General features: G+C 38.8%; 1 protein-coding gene across 2 annotated transcripts; it reads left to right on the top strand.

Moving 5' to 3' along the window:
* Positions 1-1,640: 1,640 nt before the first annotated feature.
* Positions 1,641-11,972, top strand: C1H3orf85 (chromosome 1 C3orf85 homolog). Of its 2 annotated transcripts, none has more exons than XM_065856988.2 (4): positions 1,641-1,762; positions 8,915-9,051; positions 9,252-9,337; positions 11,169-11,972. In XM_065856988.2, exons 1-4 carry the CDS (start codon positions 1,714-1,716, stop codon positions 11,224-11,226), a joined length of 330 nt encoding a protein of 109 aa, XP_065713060.1. In that variant the 5' UTR covers positions 1,641-1,713; the 3' UTR covers positions 11,227-11,972. The 2 variants fall into 2 exon arrangements, with proteins under 2 accessions (XP_065713060.1, XP_065713056.1); XM_065856984.2 differs by having other exon boundaries at positions 1,645-1,762; positions 8,903-9,051.
* Positions 11,973-17,035: the final 5,063 nt, after the last annotated feature.

Consider the following 17,035-nt stretch of genomic DNA (forward strand, 5'->3'; position numbering starts at 1 on the left):
TCTTGGGTCTGTGTTGCCGATCCAGCATGAGTCCATGTGATCTGTTCCCAGGTAGTAGTGAAGTCTTACTGCCTACTATCACCTCTTTTGGCCTAGGCCGTATCACTAGCACTATTCTCTACGAACAGACTGCACATTAGAGAAGAGATAGCTGCAGTAAATATAAAATGTCACACCAACATGTTCTTCCACACATTATACTAGGAACGGGGAGAAAAGAAACCCGTGGGAGGGAAACTGCAGTAGAAAAGCAGGTCCATGTGAGAAAGAAGTATGGAAGAGGCTGGAGAAGATGGCCCACAAAAGATTGTGAGATTAAAGGGTAACATGTATGCTTGCCTGGAATTTATTTCTGGGTGTTTTACAGTTCTTGAGAGCTTGTCTGTCACAGGCATTTGTGTCACCCATTGGCAAATATCCCAACATTTACACTTTTTACGCTAGTGCACAAAAATGCTGACATCTAACATTTAATTTAATAGGTCAGAGGTAGGGAAAGATTATCATAAGCTTGGATAATTAATATTTGTTGTTAACTTGGCACCAGAGTGCAGAGCACCTGCCTCCAAGCATAATTTGCTAGGTTAGGTTGATTTTTTTTCTTTTTTTCAGAACAATGCTAAAATAATAGTATACTAAAGTTGTGAAGTGACCTACTGCAAGGCTGAGGATTCCACTGTTAGATCTGCTGTTTAATAATCTCCCACTCTGCCCACCAAAGTGTAATGACAAAAACCATAAGACTCTGTAATTACATAACTAAACTCTCCTTTACTTCTCAATGAACCTTTGCTCGATCCACTATCTAGACTGGATGGTTCTCACTGTGAACGTAAGAACGATGTACTACTGCCCATCAGTGTGGAGCCTGGTCCCTGACCTGTAACGTCAGCAAGGTCTAATTCTCTGACTTAAAGACCTTTGAGCACACACACACCTGTGCTGATGAACTGCAGATCAACTCACCTTAATGTGTGATAATGCTCAGCTTTTCTGTGGTCTGTTGTGATTGGTGTGAAATTCTCAAACTGTTCTGTAGCAAGAGCCAGTTCTACATAAAAAGACAATATCTAACTGGACAGGTGAGGAAAGTAAGAGCATGAACTCATAGTATCCCCAACACCAGCAGAAGGCGATGAGGGACCCATGCCTGGTTCAGGGCAGGAACCCAACTCCCTCTCTCCTTCTGTGCTCTAGTGCTTTCTTGGTGAGTTTTCCCACATAGGTTTATTTTACTCAACCCAAGCATTATACAGCTAAAATATACTGTATATTTAGGTGCTGCTCTCAGAGCAGGTGGATTCAAATGCTGTTTCCCACCATTCATATTCACATCAGACTATAAACTGCTCATGCCCATTACCACAATGAGGGGAAAACAATCATGCAGAAGAGTGACTCACAGACACCTGCCTGTTCAGTGCACACAGAACAAGCCCAATGTGCTATTTTGCATTATAAAGCTTATGGAGAAGTTAATATATCCACACAACAATGAGCCACTATGGCTCATTAGAGGCTCAGCTTGCAAAGTTCAAAGTGTACAAACATAGACATGCAAGACAAATCTGAACTAAGCATTGTACCCTGCCCTCTGCCTGCACCAACGATTTACAGGCTATCTGGTAAATGATTTATAAACCTGAAGATAACAAAGTATAAATGTATGTCTGCCCATGCTTTACAAAGGAAACACTTTCTGGATAATTTTCTATGTCTCTGAAAATGTTTCAAATTTTGGTGTCTGCTCTGCTGTTTACAGGTAAGTGCCTAGCACCCTATCTCACTCATGTCATTTCCTTCTGGCTTGTTAAATAGTGCGATGGCAAAAAACCCCTGTGTTATCACTGAAACGGTACTGATGGAGGAGAATTAACTGGAAATCACTGTAGCAGGGACATATGGGAGAGTGGGCGAGCCCAAGACTGTATAGCAAATTCTGTGAAATACAGTCTTGATTCTGCTCCTCATCTACTTTTGAACCTCTTACTGCTCAGCACCTCTGGTGTGAGGAGTGAGGATGTATTCCTGACCTAAGGGGATTCTTACTGGATGGACTGTTAAAATTGTAGAAAGAACTTAAAGCTGTTTCCCTGGAATCTTGCCTAAACATTATTCTGATCTCGACATTTATTTTTTGTTAGAATCAATTTCACATGCATTTTTAAGGACCCAAAACGATGTATTTCACAAGTGACTTCTGGGATGTCTGATTTGAATCGCTTCAGCAGACTGATGTTTTTAAAGCTCTCAGGATGTCTGATCATTGAAACTTCACAGCACCCTGCAACCAGGGCACCTAAAATCAAGACTCACCCTGTAAATCTTGGACCAGAGTGAAAATGGATGGGGCAGGGCTGCAGCATCAACAAGGCTGAAAGAATGCTCTTCCCAAAGCAGCACAGACTGGTACAGTCAATGATCAGTGATGCACATGCTGTGAAATTAATTTATTCCTCACTAAATTAGAACAAAGCAGGCAGGCAGTAAGTGCCTGTTGACTTCTCAGATGATTGCCCACATCATGGAAAGATACTCCACCCACATGTGTGCATTAAAAGCATTTCTTAGATCCAAGTGCTCCAACACACATGCAGTAAATACAAGATGTGAAGAGCTAAGACAAAATGAGGTAGACAGAATTGGACAACGATTAATCATGAATTAATAAAAAAGTTTTGTGAATTGGGACCACAGTCAGTTGTAGTCTGTCTTATGGGCCAAATTCTCTTCCTTGCCATATCATCCTAAGTTTTGGCTGCAGTAAGGCTCTGCAGGGTGCGAAGGAGATGGAATGGGCCCTTCTCCCAACTTAGAGCTTGCCTAGAAACCTTCCTTTTCCTTTATTTGCACTTCATGATCTGTCATGCAGCTGAGCTTGGACTATTTCTGGGTATTTGTCTGTCTTCCTGAACCTCACAACTCCTTTCCATTGAAGGCGAGCACAACACAAACAGTGTCACCTGGGAGCACTGCAGCCTGCTGCTCCTCCTTTTGGAATACTTTATTTTCATCTCTCTTATGTCTCTGTCTTTCCCCACAGCTTTGTTTGCCCTCTTTCCCAACTTCCTTTCTTCAAAAGGCAGGAAGAACTGTTTTTTACTGATTTTTAATGAGCTCTTAAAAGTTTCATTGATCACAAACAATTCAGTTTTTCATTAATTGTGAGTCTTTTCACCAATGATCAAGGTGATGGTGAATTAAAACAGAGGCTGTAAGACTCCCTAATGAGAACCTGACACTTTATTACACCCTTAACTCAGCTGCTATAAATCACTCCTCATAATAAACCATCTTTGTGCCTCTGGGAAGAGGTTTTCTGGGCTCTTTTCAGGGTGCAGCAGCAAGGGATGGGCTGCAAGAGTGTGGTGTCCTGGCACTGGGATCGTTACCAAAGTCTCTCAGATGTCCAACTGGGGTGTCTTGCCTATTCACTCAAGGTTAAACTGATGGCCACATATGTATTTAGGAAGGAGATTTTGCCAAGACCCCCTGAGCAGGACCAATGGATCAATGCTTCTTTTAATACTTTGCTGCAGGGAAAGGAGTTCCTTCCCTAGGGTTATTTAGGATTTTTGTCAAATTGCCTTGCCCACATCTGACAACCTTCTTGACCCCTGGCATCATGCCAGCAATTCATTTAATAGCTAATTCTGCATTAAGTGTCTATAACTTGTCTGCCTTTGCTGATGAGGGAATGAGGTTGATGTTGCATCTCTGATGATTGCTAATGACTGAGCTCTCATCTTCTGAACCAGATAGTCCTTGGGTCTGGTGCAGTAAAATTAAGACTTGTCAAATAATAGAGGATTCAAGCTTTAAAAATAAACAGATGATGCTAAAATTTCAAAGACTGGATTATATGAACAATGTTGAAGAACTTAACAATCAGTGACTAAATTTTGCTGTCAACAGGTATCACTAAATCTGACTTATTTTTATTATAGGGTCTGTTACCATCCAAACGTTTCAGGATACATAACCAATGCACAAACACATATTTTTTTTTCACCATTTGAAAAAGCAATATTCAGGTGTTTGACTTTAATGTAACTGTACTTTTCAACTGAGAAAAGGTGACTCGTGGCCCAGAGGTAGCCTGCAAGATCCAAAATTCTATCCCTGCTGCAGTCTACCCAGGTATGCAAAGTACTGACAGATATCTATATCTTGATTTCCATGGAATGCCACATAACCTAGAGAAATACTTTAGTGAAGAGAAAACCAGCTACTTCTCACACTTTTATTTCAGCGCTTGCACTGTTGGGCTGTGGTGGTCTGAATCCTCGGACCAAGTCCTGGAGTCTGGCTTTGTGAATTTTTTCTGAGTTTAGAAAGTTACATGGATGAAACATGGGGCAGGAGGTGTCCTGACTCATTTCTAACCTTAAGAAACACACCTCAGCTGCAGCATTTGATTTACTTTTTCAAAGTTCCCAACACGTCAGCACCAGCCACCTCAGCAAGGTTAAAGTGTCCAAGGTTGAAGTTTAGCTCTGTCCAAGTTTAGCCTCTGTCCAAGCTCTGTCCTAAAGTACTAAGACTGGCAGCCTCACCCCCATGAACTGACATTTTGACCAGACAATCACTAAAGCTGATAATAAGAAGAGTTATTAGACAAAAAAAAAGAGCCAGAGCAATTGCCAACTTTTGACATTTAAATTCCCTCAATATAAATAACTTCAGCAATAGGTTTCCAGATTGTCAGAAACTTGCAGTAGTCTTCAGAAACTAGGGAGAGAAACAAATAGCTCCAGTTTATATGACAATGTGCACAATGACTGAAGTGTTGCTAAGTAATTGTCAATTTTTTTGTAAATATCACAGCAAATTAGACATAAACCGCTTTTCCCTGGGGTAGATATACCCCAGGGATAAATTTTGATCCCAAGCCTTGGGCTTTCTCCTCACCACTTACGCTGCTGATCTAGATAAAAAAGGCTCCCTGGGGGAAGCATATCCTATATTAAAGCAGGTTTAAAGGTTTGTCGTCTTATAATTTAACTCTACCATTAGACTTGCAAATGATGGCTTGCCTGCCCTCCCCAAAGACTACTAAGCACATAACGGCTCACACTGCCCAATTTTTAAAAAAAAAAACAAAAAACAAAACATATCAATGAAATGGGTTCTTAAGCAGGAAGAGGTGTCATAATTTAATCCCATACTCAAATGTTTGACTGTGTGATAAAGTGGATCATTGTACATTGAACTGACAGAAAAAGATGTCTTCCTGGGAACATTTTGTAGTCACAACCCACTAAATATCTTGCTTTCTAGAAATCTATCCTTGCACAAGAGAATTAAGCTTCCATTTGAGTCTAGTATGAAAAGATTTTAATGCACAGTAATTTAAGATCTATGCAGGTTAATTTTATATTTAAAGTGCAATTTACCTGCTACACTTTAATTTTTTTTATTATTGCTTTTTTTTTTTTTAAGAAAGTCCATGATGGATTAAGTACACCTTTGCTATTTTGAAAAAAATGACAGGGTTCTACCACCATTTCCCTCGCTTAAGTTTAGTCTTGTACCAGTTTGCACTAATCCAAAAGGAGATGCTCAGAAGACACGATAGCAATAATGATTACTGATAATATTCCCCCTGGACAATCTGTTCAGGTGTACTGAATAGATAAAATTACCTGCTGAAGGCAATAATTATATGAGCTATGCATCTGCTTGCAAAACCAGCCATTTTTTCCTATAATTTGCTTTTTGTATGAGAACACAGAGTGAATCTTCAGGAGATGATGAAAGGAAACACTCTGACTGGTAACAGCTGATATAGCCCCTGCAACAATTCACTCCCAAAACGTATTCCTCCTATATTCCTTTGTGCCATTAATCCCCAAACGTACTTTTCAAATAACATATTTATTTAAGAGAAAAGAGAGGAAACAGTATTGAATAAAAACATTAATGCACAATATGTCTCACTGCTCCTCACAATGAGTTAACTTTGTTTCATCTTTTTTTCAGCTCAATTTTATGCATGGTGAGCCATTTCATTAACATTACCCACCTGCTTCTAACTCCCTCTAGTCTCACATCCAGGTCTTGCTAGTCTTCTGCAAGGTGGAGAGCTTCAGTCTTTCAGGAATAGTCTGTGTTTATAAAACAAGTACCTGAGCAACAAACTCTTCCACGGTATTTTATTAAGCTGTTCAAAAGCTGAGGCAAAATTACACCGGGTCTGAGAAAATTAAATTTAGGCAAGACATAGGTTATCTGCTGAAGACCATTCATTGTACTCAGAGGGTCAACTCAGATAGAGACAACTGATATGATGCCCCCAGGCCTACGTTTGAGCTTGAAGACCTTCCTTTCTCTGAGCTCTGCCAGAGCACAGGTGAACATGCAACCTTGCTTATCTGTTTATTCCCAGTGAAAGACCAACAGGATTATTTCTGGTTTCACTAGAAATGATCTCACCACAGTTCTTCTGCAGCTGAAGTTTGCCCCTTTCAGAGACATATAATGATCCTTACAGTAAGAGGAAGAGAGAATGAGCTAAGTCTGAAGGATTAGCTTGAATATAAAGGTACTTACCTGATTTTCTTCAGATACTTCTGCATCTTTGGAGTGTGCCGGCAGCCAGGGACCAGCCCTGGAGAGGTGGCTTCCAGGTGCGAAATGTGAAAGGTGGAAGAATTTGAGAGAGCAGCTAGAAAAGAGCAAGAATTGGGTACCAACAGTGACAAAAGGACCCAAGAGCAGAGCCGACACCCCTGCCTCCTCTCAGAGAAGCCAGGTGCACTTGAATCAAAGTGAATATTCAGTATGGTTAGGAATGGCACTTATCATAGGATACAGGTGCAGCCAGAGCAGACTGTATATTAAAAATTGAAAGTTAATGCACTTAAGATGCAGCACTCTGCACCACAGCAGCCAAGACAACACCTCATGGTCCCACCAGCAGAAAGGCAAGCTCATTTTTTGAAGACACTGGCAGCAGGGAAAAAGAAGCACAAAAATCAGAGATGTTTACTGATCTTGTTTTCTAGCTTACTGTGAAGCTGGGAGACCAGAGCACATATTGGTAATAAAATTTAATGTTTAAAGGCCCTTACTAACTGTATACACACATTTAAACGAAAAGTGAAACCTGTTACTGAGTCAATTTCTGATCTCAATCCAGAAATGTGATCATCAGTTTACGAAATATTTAATACTAAAAAAACTTTCTAAACTCACTAAAGCAAAGGTAAAAGCTTATATATTTTCTACAGGATAATAGTAAATTGCCAGAGAATGAAAGAAATTTGACATGAGCGTAGTTTTATTTTGTGCAGCTCTGGAACAAAAGTGTAGTAGTTTAATAGACAAATGCAATAATTTTTTTTTTTCCTTTTTCTTCCCCAGGCCAAAATCTTACTTGTTTTCTCAAGTACAGAAATACCTATTTCTCAGTTCCCTAAGGGAGAGAGCAGTTCACACAACAATAATCTTCACACCAAATGTTTAAACTTAGGTTTTTCCGTGGAGTTGTTAACGTTTTTCAAGATGGTATTCCTTGAAAACTACCTATCCCCAAATTTCTGCCTCCAGTTTCTGATTATAGTAACTGAAGCAAGAAGGAACTACTAGGACTGTCATTGCTTGGCAAGTAAATTTTCTAAGGCAATATTTTATGTCTTTGTTAAGAGCTAAGATGACAACCATCTTTTTTTTTTTTTTTTTGGTTGCTGTTGCTCATTACTGTATAATCAAGAATTTTCTTACCTTATTTTCAAGCCTTATTTTTGACTTCGAAAAGACACAAAGTGAAAAGGAGCCTCAAATACAGTAGCTCACATATCTGCTACTTGTATGCTTTCAGCATATGTTTTCTTCTGTTTAAAAAACTCAAGAGATACCATACTGCAGATGATCAACAAAGCTAACACTAGTAACAGGTGAACTGGATTCAGCTGAGCATTGCACATGAAAACAAACATCTGACATTTTCAGTTAGATTTTCCTCCTAGAAATTCAGGAAACAGGGCATTGGAGAACTGTTGGTGAGGCGAGAATTTGCCCTGCTGAGCTCCCACTTTAAGACATTATAGAAAAGGGTTTGAGTTCTTGGCCCGTCTGTACTAAGTATGTGCAGGTCACCCTCGAGTGTCCACTTAAACCCACTTCACTAAATTGGAGGACAACTGTTTACAGACCATGGCCTCAACTTGGCTATTTCCAAGTTTCAACTTAATCAGTGGTTCATTAAAATTTGTATGATTTGGATTGACATACTATTTCAGACCTGTTTAGCCCCAAATGAATTTATGTCTCAAACACTGGAGACTAAAAAGAAAAGACTTCTCCTGTACCATGGCATTACATGTGAAGTTAATGAGGAATTCAGCCTTTTTTGTTGGACAGGATGGTTGTTTCAAGATCTACAAGAAGTTCTTCTGCATCTGGGGTGACCTCAAAAGCTGTATAAAGCAGCATGATAACAAAGTTGCTCAAAATCTCCATGCATGCAATTCACTATATGTAAAAGATGTTTACATTTTGTTGTTGTTTGGTTGGGTTTTTGTTGTTGTTGTTTTCTTTTTGTTTGTTTGTTTTTAAACTTCAGGCTTCTCAGCACACCTGAGACTAATTCAATTCCAGTCTAGCTTTTTTTCTTCAGTGACAAAATTTTGTATTAAAAATTAATTTGTGCCTTAATTTGATCGCAACTTTATTTACTTTGGATTCAACAGCAAAATAATGAGTTATAGCAGCTGTTTTATTAATGTCAAGATTTAAGAAAAAAAAAAAAAATTTCTGAAGATCTAAGGTGGAACCATCTTTGATTTCTGCTAAAATCAACTACAGGTCCAAAGACATGCTCATATGCTCCTTGGGTATAAATACATTTTTTGAAGTGTGTATTCTAAAATATTTTTGTGATACCATGGATATTACACAGCTTCCATTTCAGGTGTCCTTGGAGCACCTTTTCTGACAGAAGAATCTGCAAATCAATTTATACGACTTAAACGACAGATACCATATTCTCTGAACTACTGGGACCCAAGCAGCAGCCAGAACACATGGGGATACACTATGGCTGAGCAGGTATTTTCTTCCATCATCTTGCAGTTTCTGTTGAAGGAAGGAAAGTGAAGGTCTGGCATTAACTTGTAACAGTAAATCTTTGGGGCAAGGGAGGAAATCTGTCCAATTTATCAGTGTAGGCAAGGTTGCTCAGTAGTCACACACTGTATCTGTTCAGTATGAAAGCTCAGAATATCATTTTCTGTTTTGATCTACATCAGGTTAGTGAAACATGGAAAGCTTTGAAAGACACAGCACAATACTACATGGACTTGGGTTCTTCTGCCTTCAATCCTTCAATTGCCAGGTATGATGGGGGTTTCTCAGAGCATTTCATAGACTCAGAATGCATACTTGAACCTCTAAGTAAAATTGGCCAATATAAGGGTGCTGGCAATTGGGTCCTAATTGCATAGCTCGACACGTTAACAAACCCGATTATAAAAGACGTCTAGAAAAGTTAAAGGTCTGTTTTTACTGTCCAAGTTCTATAGTTATTTAAATGAGGTAATTTTACTGTGGCAAGTTCTTTTTTAAGCATCCTTTGGAAGAATTAATTAAAAGCTTAAAGAATATATATCTTTTTATAAGTCCACAGAAGCTATGCTGCAGCAATGTATCCTACATGGTTTAAAATGCAGACAGAAAGCAATTCCTGAGGAGAAAAATAAAGGATAAAGCCCCTCATCTATTTCAGTAACAAAATTGTATTCAGTGCAGAATAAAACCTCAGCAGAACAAAATGGAGATGAGACATAGCTGTTGGTAAAACCAGTATTTATAGATCAGCACACAAGTACATGAAATGAAGTGTCTGAAATTGTCATAGAAAAATTGTTTAGGACTGTGCTAAAATGGACACATTTTTGGGACATAATTTTGTCCAATTTAGGGAACAATTGCTAAATGATTCTCTGTGACAAGCACAATGCAGAATACACACATTATTCCTGCAAAACATTTTTCATATGAAGATACAGCAGTCCTTTGAAACAAACAGCAGTGGGTAAAACTAAATGCATACAGCTTCATGTTTCAGTGCTTTAAATAGTTACTGAGACATAGCAATATGATCAGTCTGACTGTAACCACCAACAGGAAAATGGATAGACTTCTTCTCCTAACATATTTTTAATTGAATATGCTTTGAATTTTATTGCCTTAAAAGTAGCTTTCTTTTTGAAAGTGAGCACAAAGTTTCGTTTTGAAATGCAGCTTTTGAAAAGCACTTTTTAAAATAAAATAAGAATTTGATTTGGAGAAGCTCAGATTAAGACGTCTAGAACTGTTCCACCTGAAAGGTGATCCCAGTTTCACTCAATCTAAGCAGAAGAGAATAGCTAAAAGTCATGATTTCCTTGCCTTCATGCCAAGAATTCAGGTGCTGCCCTTGGGTGACTGAAGGGAAGCACCAGGATATTCTCTCACTGTTTCTAATCCTGATACAGGCAGCAGCTTTCTTGGCTAGCAGTAGTCATTCTGCCTTATGATGAATCTGAAGTTACATTAAGACGCTTTACTCAGTTTTCTGGAAGGAAATCACCCTGTCTTTTCCATATAGAAACATTATCGAGAGAGAATATGCCCTAACTGCATCTAACTGTTATTTGTCCAACACATGCATCTGAAGGCTGTGGTCCTGACAGCTGCCAGGCGTACTGCAAGATGAGTTATGCCTCCAGAATGATAATCCTTATGATTGTCATATGACAGGATTAAGGCCAGTTTACAGAAACACACTTACAGGCACTCCCACTGAAGCACGTTTGTGATTTTAGAGTGAGGCTGGTTAACTCCCAGACTGAAATAAACATCCCAATGCTAATATGACAGAAATTCACATCAAGACCTTTTATGAAGGCATATAGTATAGATGACATCAAGCTAGAATTTACAAAAAGCATTAAGGATAAAGTAAAACAGTGATTTCCAACCTTATTGTTCATGATTAGCAATATTTCTGAGACAGTCAAGAAAAGCAAACCTGTACAGCACATGCAGGAATCTGGTTCAGGGTCTGCACTTCCAGAAGAAAATGCGTGTAAAAGCTTGCAAATCTGAAGATGGTAGATGCTGACAGGATCTTTAAATTAATCTTGCAAAAGTTTTCTAAAAGCAATTTATTCCATCTTTTCTAGTGACAACATCAGATCTTATATGGACAAGCTACAGCAGTCTGGGATTCACCTCCAGTAAAAGACAAGGATGAGCTATTAAATCCTGTTAAATCCTGCGTGTCTCATATTTGGCCATGTTAGGTTATGGCATGTTATACATTTGCCATTATGTATTTGATAAGATGACTTTATCTCATCCCGCTGTCTAAAGCCAAAATTAACACACCAGTTCTCTCAATACTGCATATTTTATATTCATAAGTAGAAGTGACATGTAGGTCATGGTAAATTGAATAAGAAATTGAAGACAATATAACTATTTAGCAGATTATGTTTAAAAACCCCTGTGTTTTCAGGTAGAACGATTTTTTTTTTTTCTTTTTTTTTTTTTTTTTACTTAACTACCGGTTTTAAATGTACATTCCTGCTTTTGTGACTGAAAACCACATTTTTTATTTCTCAGTATTTTACTTTATCTACATTTTTGAGAGACAGTTATGAAACGGAAACCAATCACTTTGGGTGGGCAAGAGAAGCAGAGCATGTTTGCTCCAGATTTGGCTAGTAAGAAGAGTATATTCCTGTACTTCAAGTGCATTTCCATTTTTTCAAGTACTGGCGTCATATTAATATGTATTATAGTGTACACTCATATTGTGTATGCTTTGCATTCTGCGTTTAAACTTCTGTACTCAGTCTTGAATGCTAAAACCAACTGAAGGCACAGATACCACTGTGAGTTGCTTTTTCTTATTCCATGAAAGTAGGAGCTGGTGGAAACACTCTTTTATGGCTCCTTTTCTAATAAAAGTGGTGATGATAAAATGCTCTTTATGCCAAGTTCTTGGTTCTGGAAGTTTCCCCATTCTTATCTATTAATCTACCTTATTTCAGGACATCTTTGAAGAAAGGATTTGGCTTCCACATTTCTTTTATATGTTATAAATACAATACCGGTAATAAGAGCTTTCAAGCCTGGTCAAAATTTCTGCACAGACAAAGAGGACCTATTGGGGGAAACAAAATGCATGCTAACTTTAAGTGCAGGGTAGGTGAAGTCAGGCAATTTTTGCTCACTTTTTATCACCAAAGAGTAGCTTTTGTGTATTTGGGGTACTTTGTGAATATGGACTATATACTGACTGGAATGAATGAATTCAAAGATAATGGTGGATCTTCTAAAAAAAAAAAAAAAAAAGAAAAGCATATTCTGTCATTTTGTCAATCTCTACCATGCTCCTAGAAATGAAACTATCCTTAGGCTATTATTAATTTCTCTGCATAGGACAATGGGTCTGAAATTGCTATTCTTCATTAGCTGAAGCTGAAAATTCATTAAACACTTGAAAGAGATAAATGAGGCCCAAGTTCAGTATTTGCCATGTAGAATTTCACATCTTCAGTCACACTTCTTAATTATGAACAGGTCATTCAGAGATAAGGGTTAACAAGTGATGTATAGACTAAAAGACTTCACTAGTTAAACACAGTCATGGCCTGCCCTTTCTGTCCCCCTTCCCTGTGCTGCTTGACTTTGGATAAGTGAGTGTTCCAGGTCCTAAACTTTCCACTATTTTCCTCAGTAACAGTGCAGGCCAGGACTCTAAGGATAAGGGTTGCCTTTTATTTTAAACAGATATAAAATAAAAATTAAAAGATCTACCTCCTCAAACTGTGCACAGTGCTGATCCCAGAGATATTGCTGCTCTGCAGGTAGCGATGCCCAAGCCACTTGCACATCAATTCCTGAAATGCTGCTGTTTTCATCCCCACCTCTCTAATTTATGTTGTTGCTGCCAAGGCAGGGATTTTGGATCTGCTTGAGAATTACCTGCAGTTTTCATGCCTGCATGGTAAGTGAAACCAAAACGGGTATTAGTTCAGGAGTTGATTTGTAAACGGCCAACAGTCATCCATGGAGTGTGGATGACAAAGTCGACCAGTGCCTTGGAAGGTAAAAGGAAATGCATCTTACCTCATCTACTATCAGCTGGTGAGATAACTGCCCAACCTTTATGAGATATTTTATGATTGTCAGAGCCATAAAATTAGAATACCCACTGCCTTAAGTCTGTTGCCATGAGGACAGCCTGGCATAAGTCTGTCTTTGTGACCAAAACATCAGACAAAGCTAGGGGATGCAATTTGACAGTTCTATTGTACTTAGACATGACTAATTCCTTTAAAGAAGTTGTTCTGAAAGCCAGAGCCTCAATCTGCAAAGCCATAGCTTCGAGCTAGTGTCACTAATTCAGATAATTAGTCTTGCTGAATTAAATGGGAAGAATTGTGCACTCATGAGTAGCGGTGGAGGATGAGGTTCTTATTTCGTGCTATAAAAATACATGCCACTCATGACAACGAGCAAATGGCTTTCACAGGAATTTGAATGTTAAACTCTTTCCTCTTCATTTGTTAATAACCATGAAAAATATTTACCTTGCAAATTTGCTCCTCTTATTTAGGCTCACATACTGTTTCAGGGCTTTAACACAAGTAATTTTGGACCCTTCTTTGTGACATTTTCCCTCACATGTTTGGGTTGCCATCTATAGGCTCTATGTTCTTGCTTTTTCTACACATCAGAGATACACATGCAGTACCTAATTGATGACAAATCCAAAGAACAGGGCTAAACTAAAGAAAATTTCAAGTACAGGTCTGCTGGTCATGAGTGTGGAAATACAGGTTTCAGGACACAGAATCTTTGCTTCTAGCAAAATGGAGAGCAGTTCTTCTAGTTTCTGAATACTGCAACTTTTCTGAGGAAAAAACAAAACGAAACAAAAAGTAAACCACACAAACATGAAAGCTCTCTGAGACCAGAAGGAGCAGAGGTCCTGGGGGAGAGAGGAATAGACAGAGAGGAAGAGAAGTCACAGAAAGCTGGAGTGAGGTTTGTTTCCTTACAGACACGAAATGGATGGATGCAGGAGAGCATCTGCCAGGCAGTCCCAAGTTTCCAACTTGTTTCTGAGTGATGTGAGCAGGATGACTAAGATCAGCAGAATGACAGAAATTGGGATGCCCAAGTATCTCATGGTTGATTACTAGCTCCAGCAGAAGCTCTTCCCCAGGCAAGGCATTTACAGGGTTGGTCTCCTTCCCATGGGGGTTCTCAAGTGCCAAGTCAGATTTGAATCATGCTGCAACCCCTTCCTCAGTCAGAACACTTACCTATTCCCTCAGATACTTGGATCCATAATTTTGCAAAGCTTAGAAGAACCAAATTACCTTCACGATCTCTGCTACTCTACCAAGTTGAATTGAAAGAGCCCACAGGTTAAAAAATGACTGCAGATAGACACAAAGGGTAAACATGTGCCTACCCAGACAACACGATTATAGGAGTCTTGCTTTGTTACAGAGTCAAATGAAAGATTCAAGTGTGGTCTGATGTGACAGCAGAAGAAAACCCATCTCTTCAATAGTAATTAGAGAAAAAGATTAATACTCGATGGGCTTTGTTTTAATGAGAAAAACAAGTCATTCCAAACAGAACAAATGGTAAGCTCTAGAACCCAAGTGACCTATATATATAATCCACATTAAAAATGCTGAATGTGGGATAAGTACTAAGATACACTGTTTTCCATAAGCTCAGCAGAACAGCTGAGAATATAGAGGTAACGAGAAACTATTTATTTTACGAGCTAAAATGGTTTCTACAAACAGAACAGTGGCAGCAGGTTTTCAATGCAAGATCTTCGCAATACTTCATCACTATGGTAATTTGTACAATTGAACCTGGTCTCATAAGATTTTAATGCATAAACCTTTTGAGCTTGCATCACACTATTGTCATACACTTGTTTTGTTCTTGATCTTCTGTTTTCTTAATTTAAACTGAAACAGCAGAGACAAAATATTAATCTAATCTATACCTGCTGCTGTAATCCTCAATGCCAGCAAAAATGAGCTGTGTTCAAAGCAGTTTTATGTTGGCTGATTAAATATACAAACCACCCACCTGAGGCAAGTGCATTGCTGTAACCACTCCATGTAGAGTAGAAAATAAATTATTAGTGTTTTGCATCATCCATAGCAAGCAATGAGATCAGTAAGTAGAATGTAAAGATAAGAAAATTATCCAAAATTGAAAAGTTTAGACAGGAAAAGAAACAACTATTCTTTCTTTGTGCTGATTACTTTAACCACACAGTCACCAATAATTACTGTTCTGCCCCAAAGACCATTGAAGACTTATGTATTTCAAGCAACAGGACATGAAACCTATGAAGTCTACTTTCCACTTGCTGGAAAAAGAGTAACAACTGCTTTTATGAGAGGTGAGTGGTACCAAGCTGGATATCTGTAAAGGTGGTTGACATGCAGTGACACATCAAATGCTTTGTACCCTTTGAGCCCTGACCAAAGTCATGTCCTATCACAGTGCTAGGCAGGCTGTCTTAGAGAAGCAACAAATCCTCACTAAGCACCAGACAGAATTTAACAATCACCTCCCTAGGGCAGCGTGTGTTCCCTATGCCAGTACCAGTCCAGGCAGTGGTAGGTGAGGAAGAAGGAACCGACTGGTGCACTTTTGCCTTCTAGGAGCAACCCATAAAAACTTCTTTCCTCACACGGAGGACTGTCACACAAGACAGTCAGCTTGGAGTGACACTTCTTATTCAGCTACTTTCTCCTGGTCATACAACTGCTGCTAAGGTGATTTCATGCCAGTCAGTGCCTCCTTGGAAGGACTGAATAGGCAAGTGAGATCCTGTCTGAATGATTCAACTATGTCTTGGTTGTGATTGAAAGCTGCTGGGCAGCAGGGAGCTAGTTCAGGGAAGTCTTAAAAAACATCCTTACAGTTGCTGTCAATATTATTATCATAAATCCAAGGCCCAGTTGTGCAAGGTACCGTGAGAAAGAAGTTGGTCTGGTATCCTCAAAATGCAGGTAGACCTGTCTAAGGACAAGAAAACAACCTCAGGAAGAAAGTGGCTAAAAAAAACGAACCATGGATCTTGGTGGTGACCACTCAACACTGCAAAATAATTAAATGGGTAGTAATTTAGAAGAATGAGTGAAAAAGGATATTGTCTGCAATTTCAAACATAGTTTGGATGAACCTTGCACAGAGAACTATAAAGTGCTGCTTCCTCTCAGGGCCCGTGGTCAAGTATTTATGGTGTTATCTTTGCTCTGGAGTTCAGGTAGGAGGCTCAGAACCAAAAGATCTAACCGCAAGCTTTCTAATGGACTGAGACCTATACCTCCCTGCATTACACCACAGGCAGAATGCAGCTTGATTTTTCCTGAGAAGGCATCTACCATTACATTATACCAAAGTTACCTGTACTGACTTTTTGGTTTTAATTTAGGACTGCTTACAGAAATGAGGAAGAGTCTATTTATAAACATATACCACAGTGAATCTAAGGGAGAAAAAAAATACCACATGCTTTTACTGCTATAGCAAAAGGTAAATTATCCCAAATGATAAGTACACAAAAAATTCAGAGTCACTGTACTTTGTGGACTACGGAAATAATTTTCCTACAAATAAGAAAATAATCTCCCTTTTTGTTACTCAGCGTTACACAGTTCTTTACTCCTTTCTCATTGTCTCTGCCCCAGGCTAAGGTCTACTTTCATTCCCTCAATAATTGCCAGAGGATTAGATCTAGCTAAAGTACATCCACAGGTACTGTTTATAGCTACCACATGTTACTCTGTGCCTTGCTAAAATGTTCAGGCTGCCTTGATCTATCAGGTCAATGGTGTGAGAAACAGCATATGCAGCAGCAATTACAAAATAAGAACATTACAAAAAGAGTCTGTTTCCTTGAAATAACAGACTTTGTCATTAAAATATGCTAGTCTGAAGGTAGGAATGGAAACTGAAGAATTTCCAGAGAATTGCTTGTCTGTCAGCTCCC

Source organism: Patagioenas fasciata, chromosome 1 (assembly GCF_037038585.1).
Source record: "Patagioenas fasciata isolate bPatFas1 chromosome 1, bPatFas1.hap1, whole genome shotgun sequence".
In the NCBI taxonomy this organism is placed as follows: Eukaryota; Metazoa; Chordata; class Aves; order Columbiformes; family Columbidae; genus Patagioenas; species Patagioenas fasciata.

Excerpts from the sequence above, each read along its gene's own strand:
- C1H3orf85 (XM_065856984.2), top strand. The coding sequence starts at position 1,714 with ATGTCTCTGAAAATGTTTCAAATTTTGGTGTCTGCTCTGCTGTTTACA. Across the intron at positions 1,763-8,902 it reads GTCTGCTCTGCTGTTTACAG|CTTCCATTTCAGGTGTCCTT; the intron begins GTAAGTGCCTAG and ends GATATTACACAG. Across the intron at positions 9,338-11,168 it reads TTCAATCCTTCAATTGCCAG|TGACAACATCAGATCTTATA; the intron begins GTATGATGGGGG and ends CATCTTTTCTAG.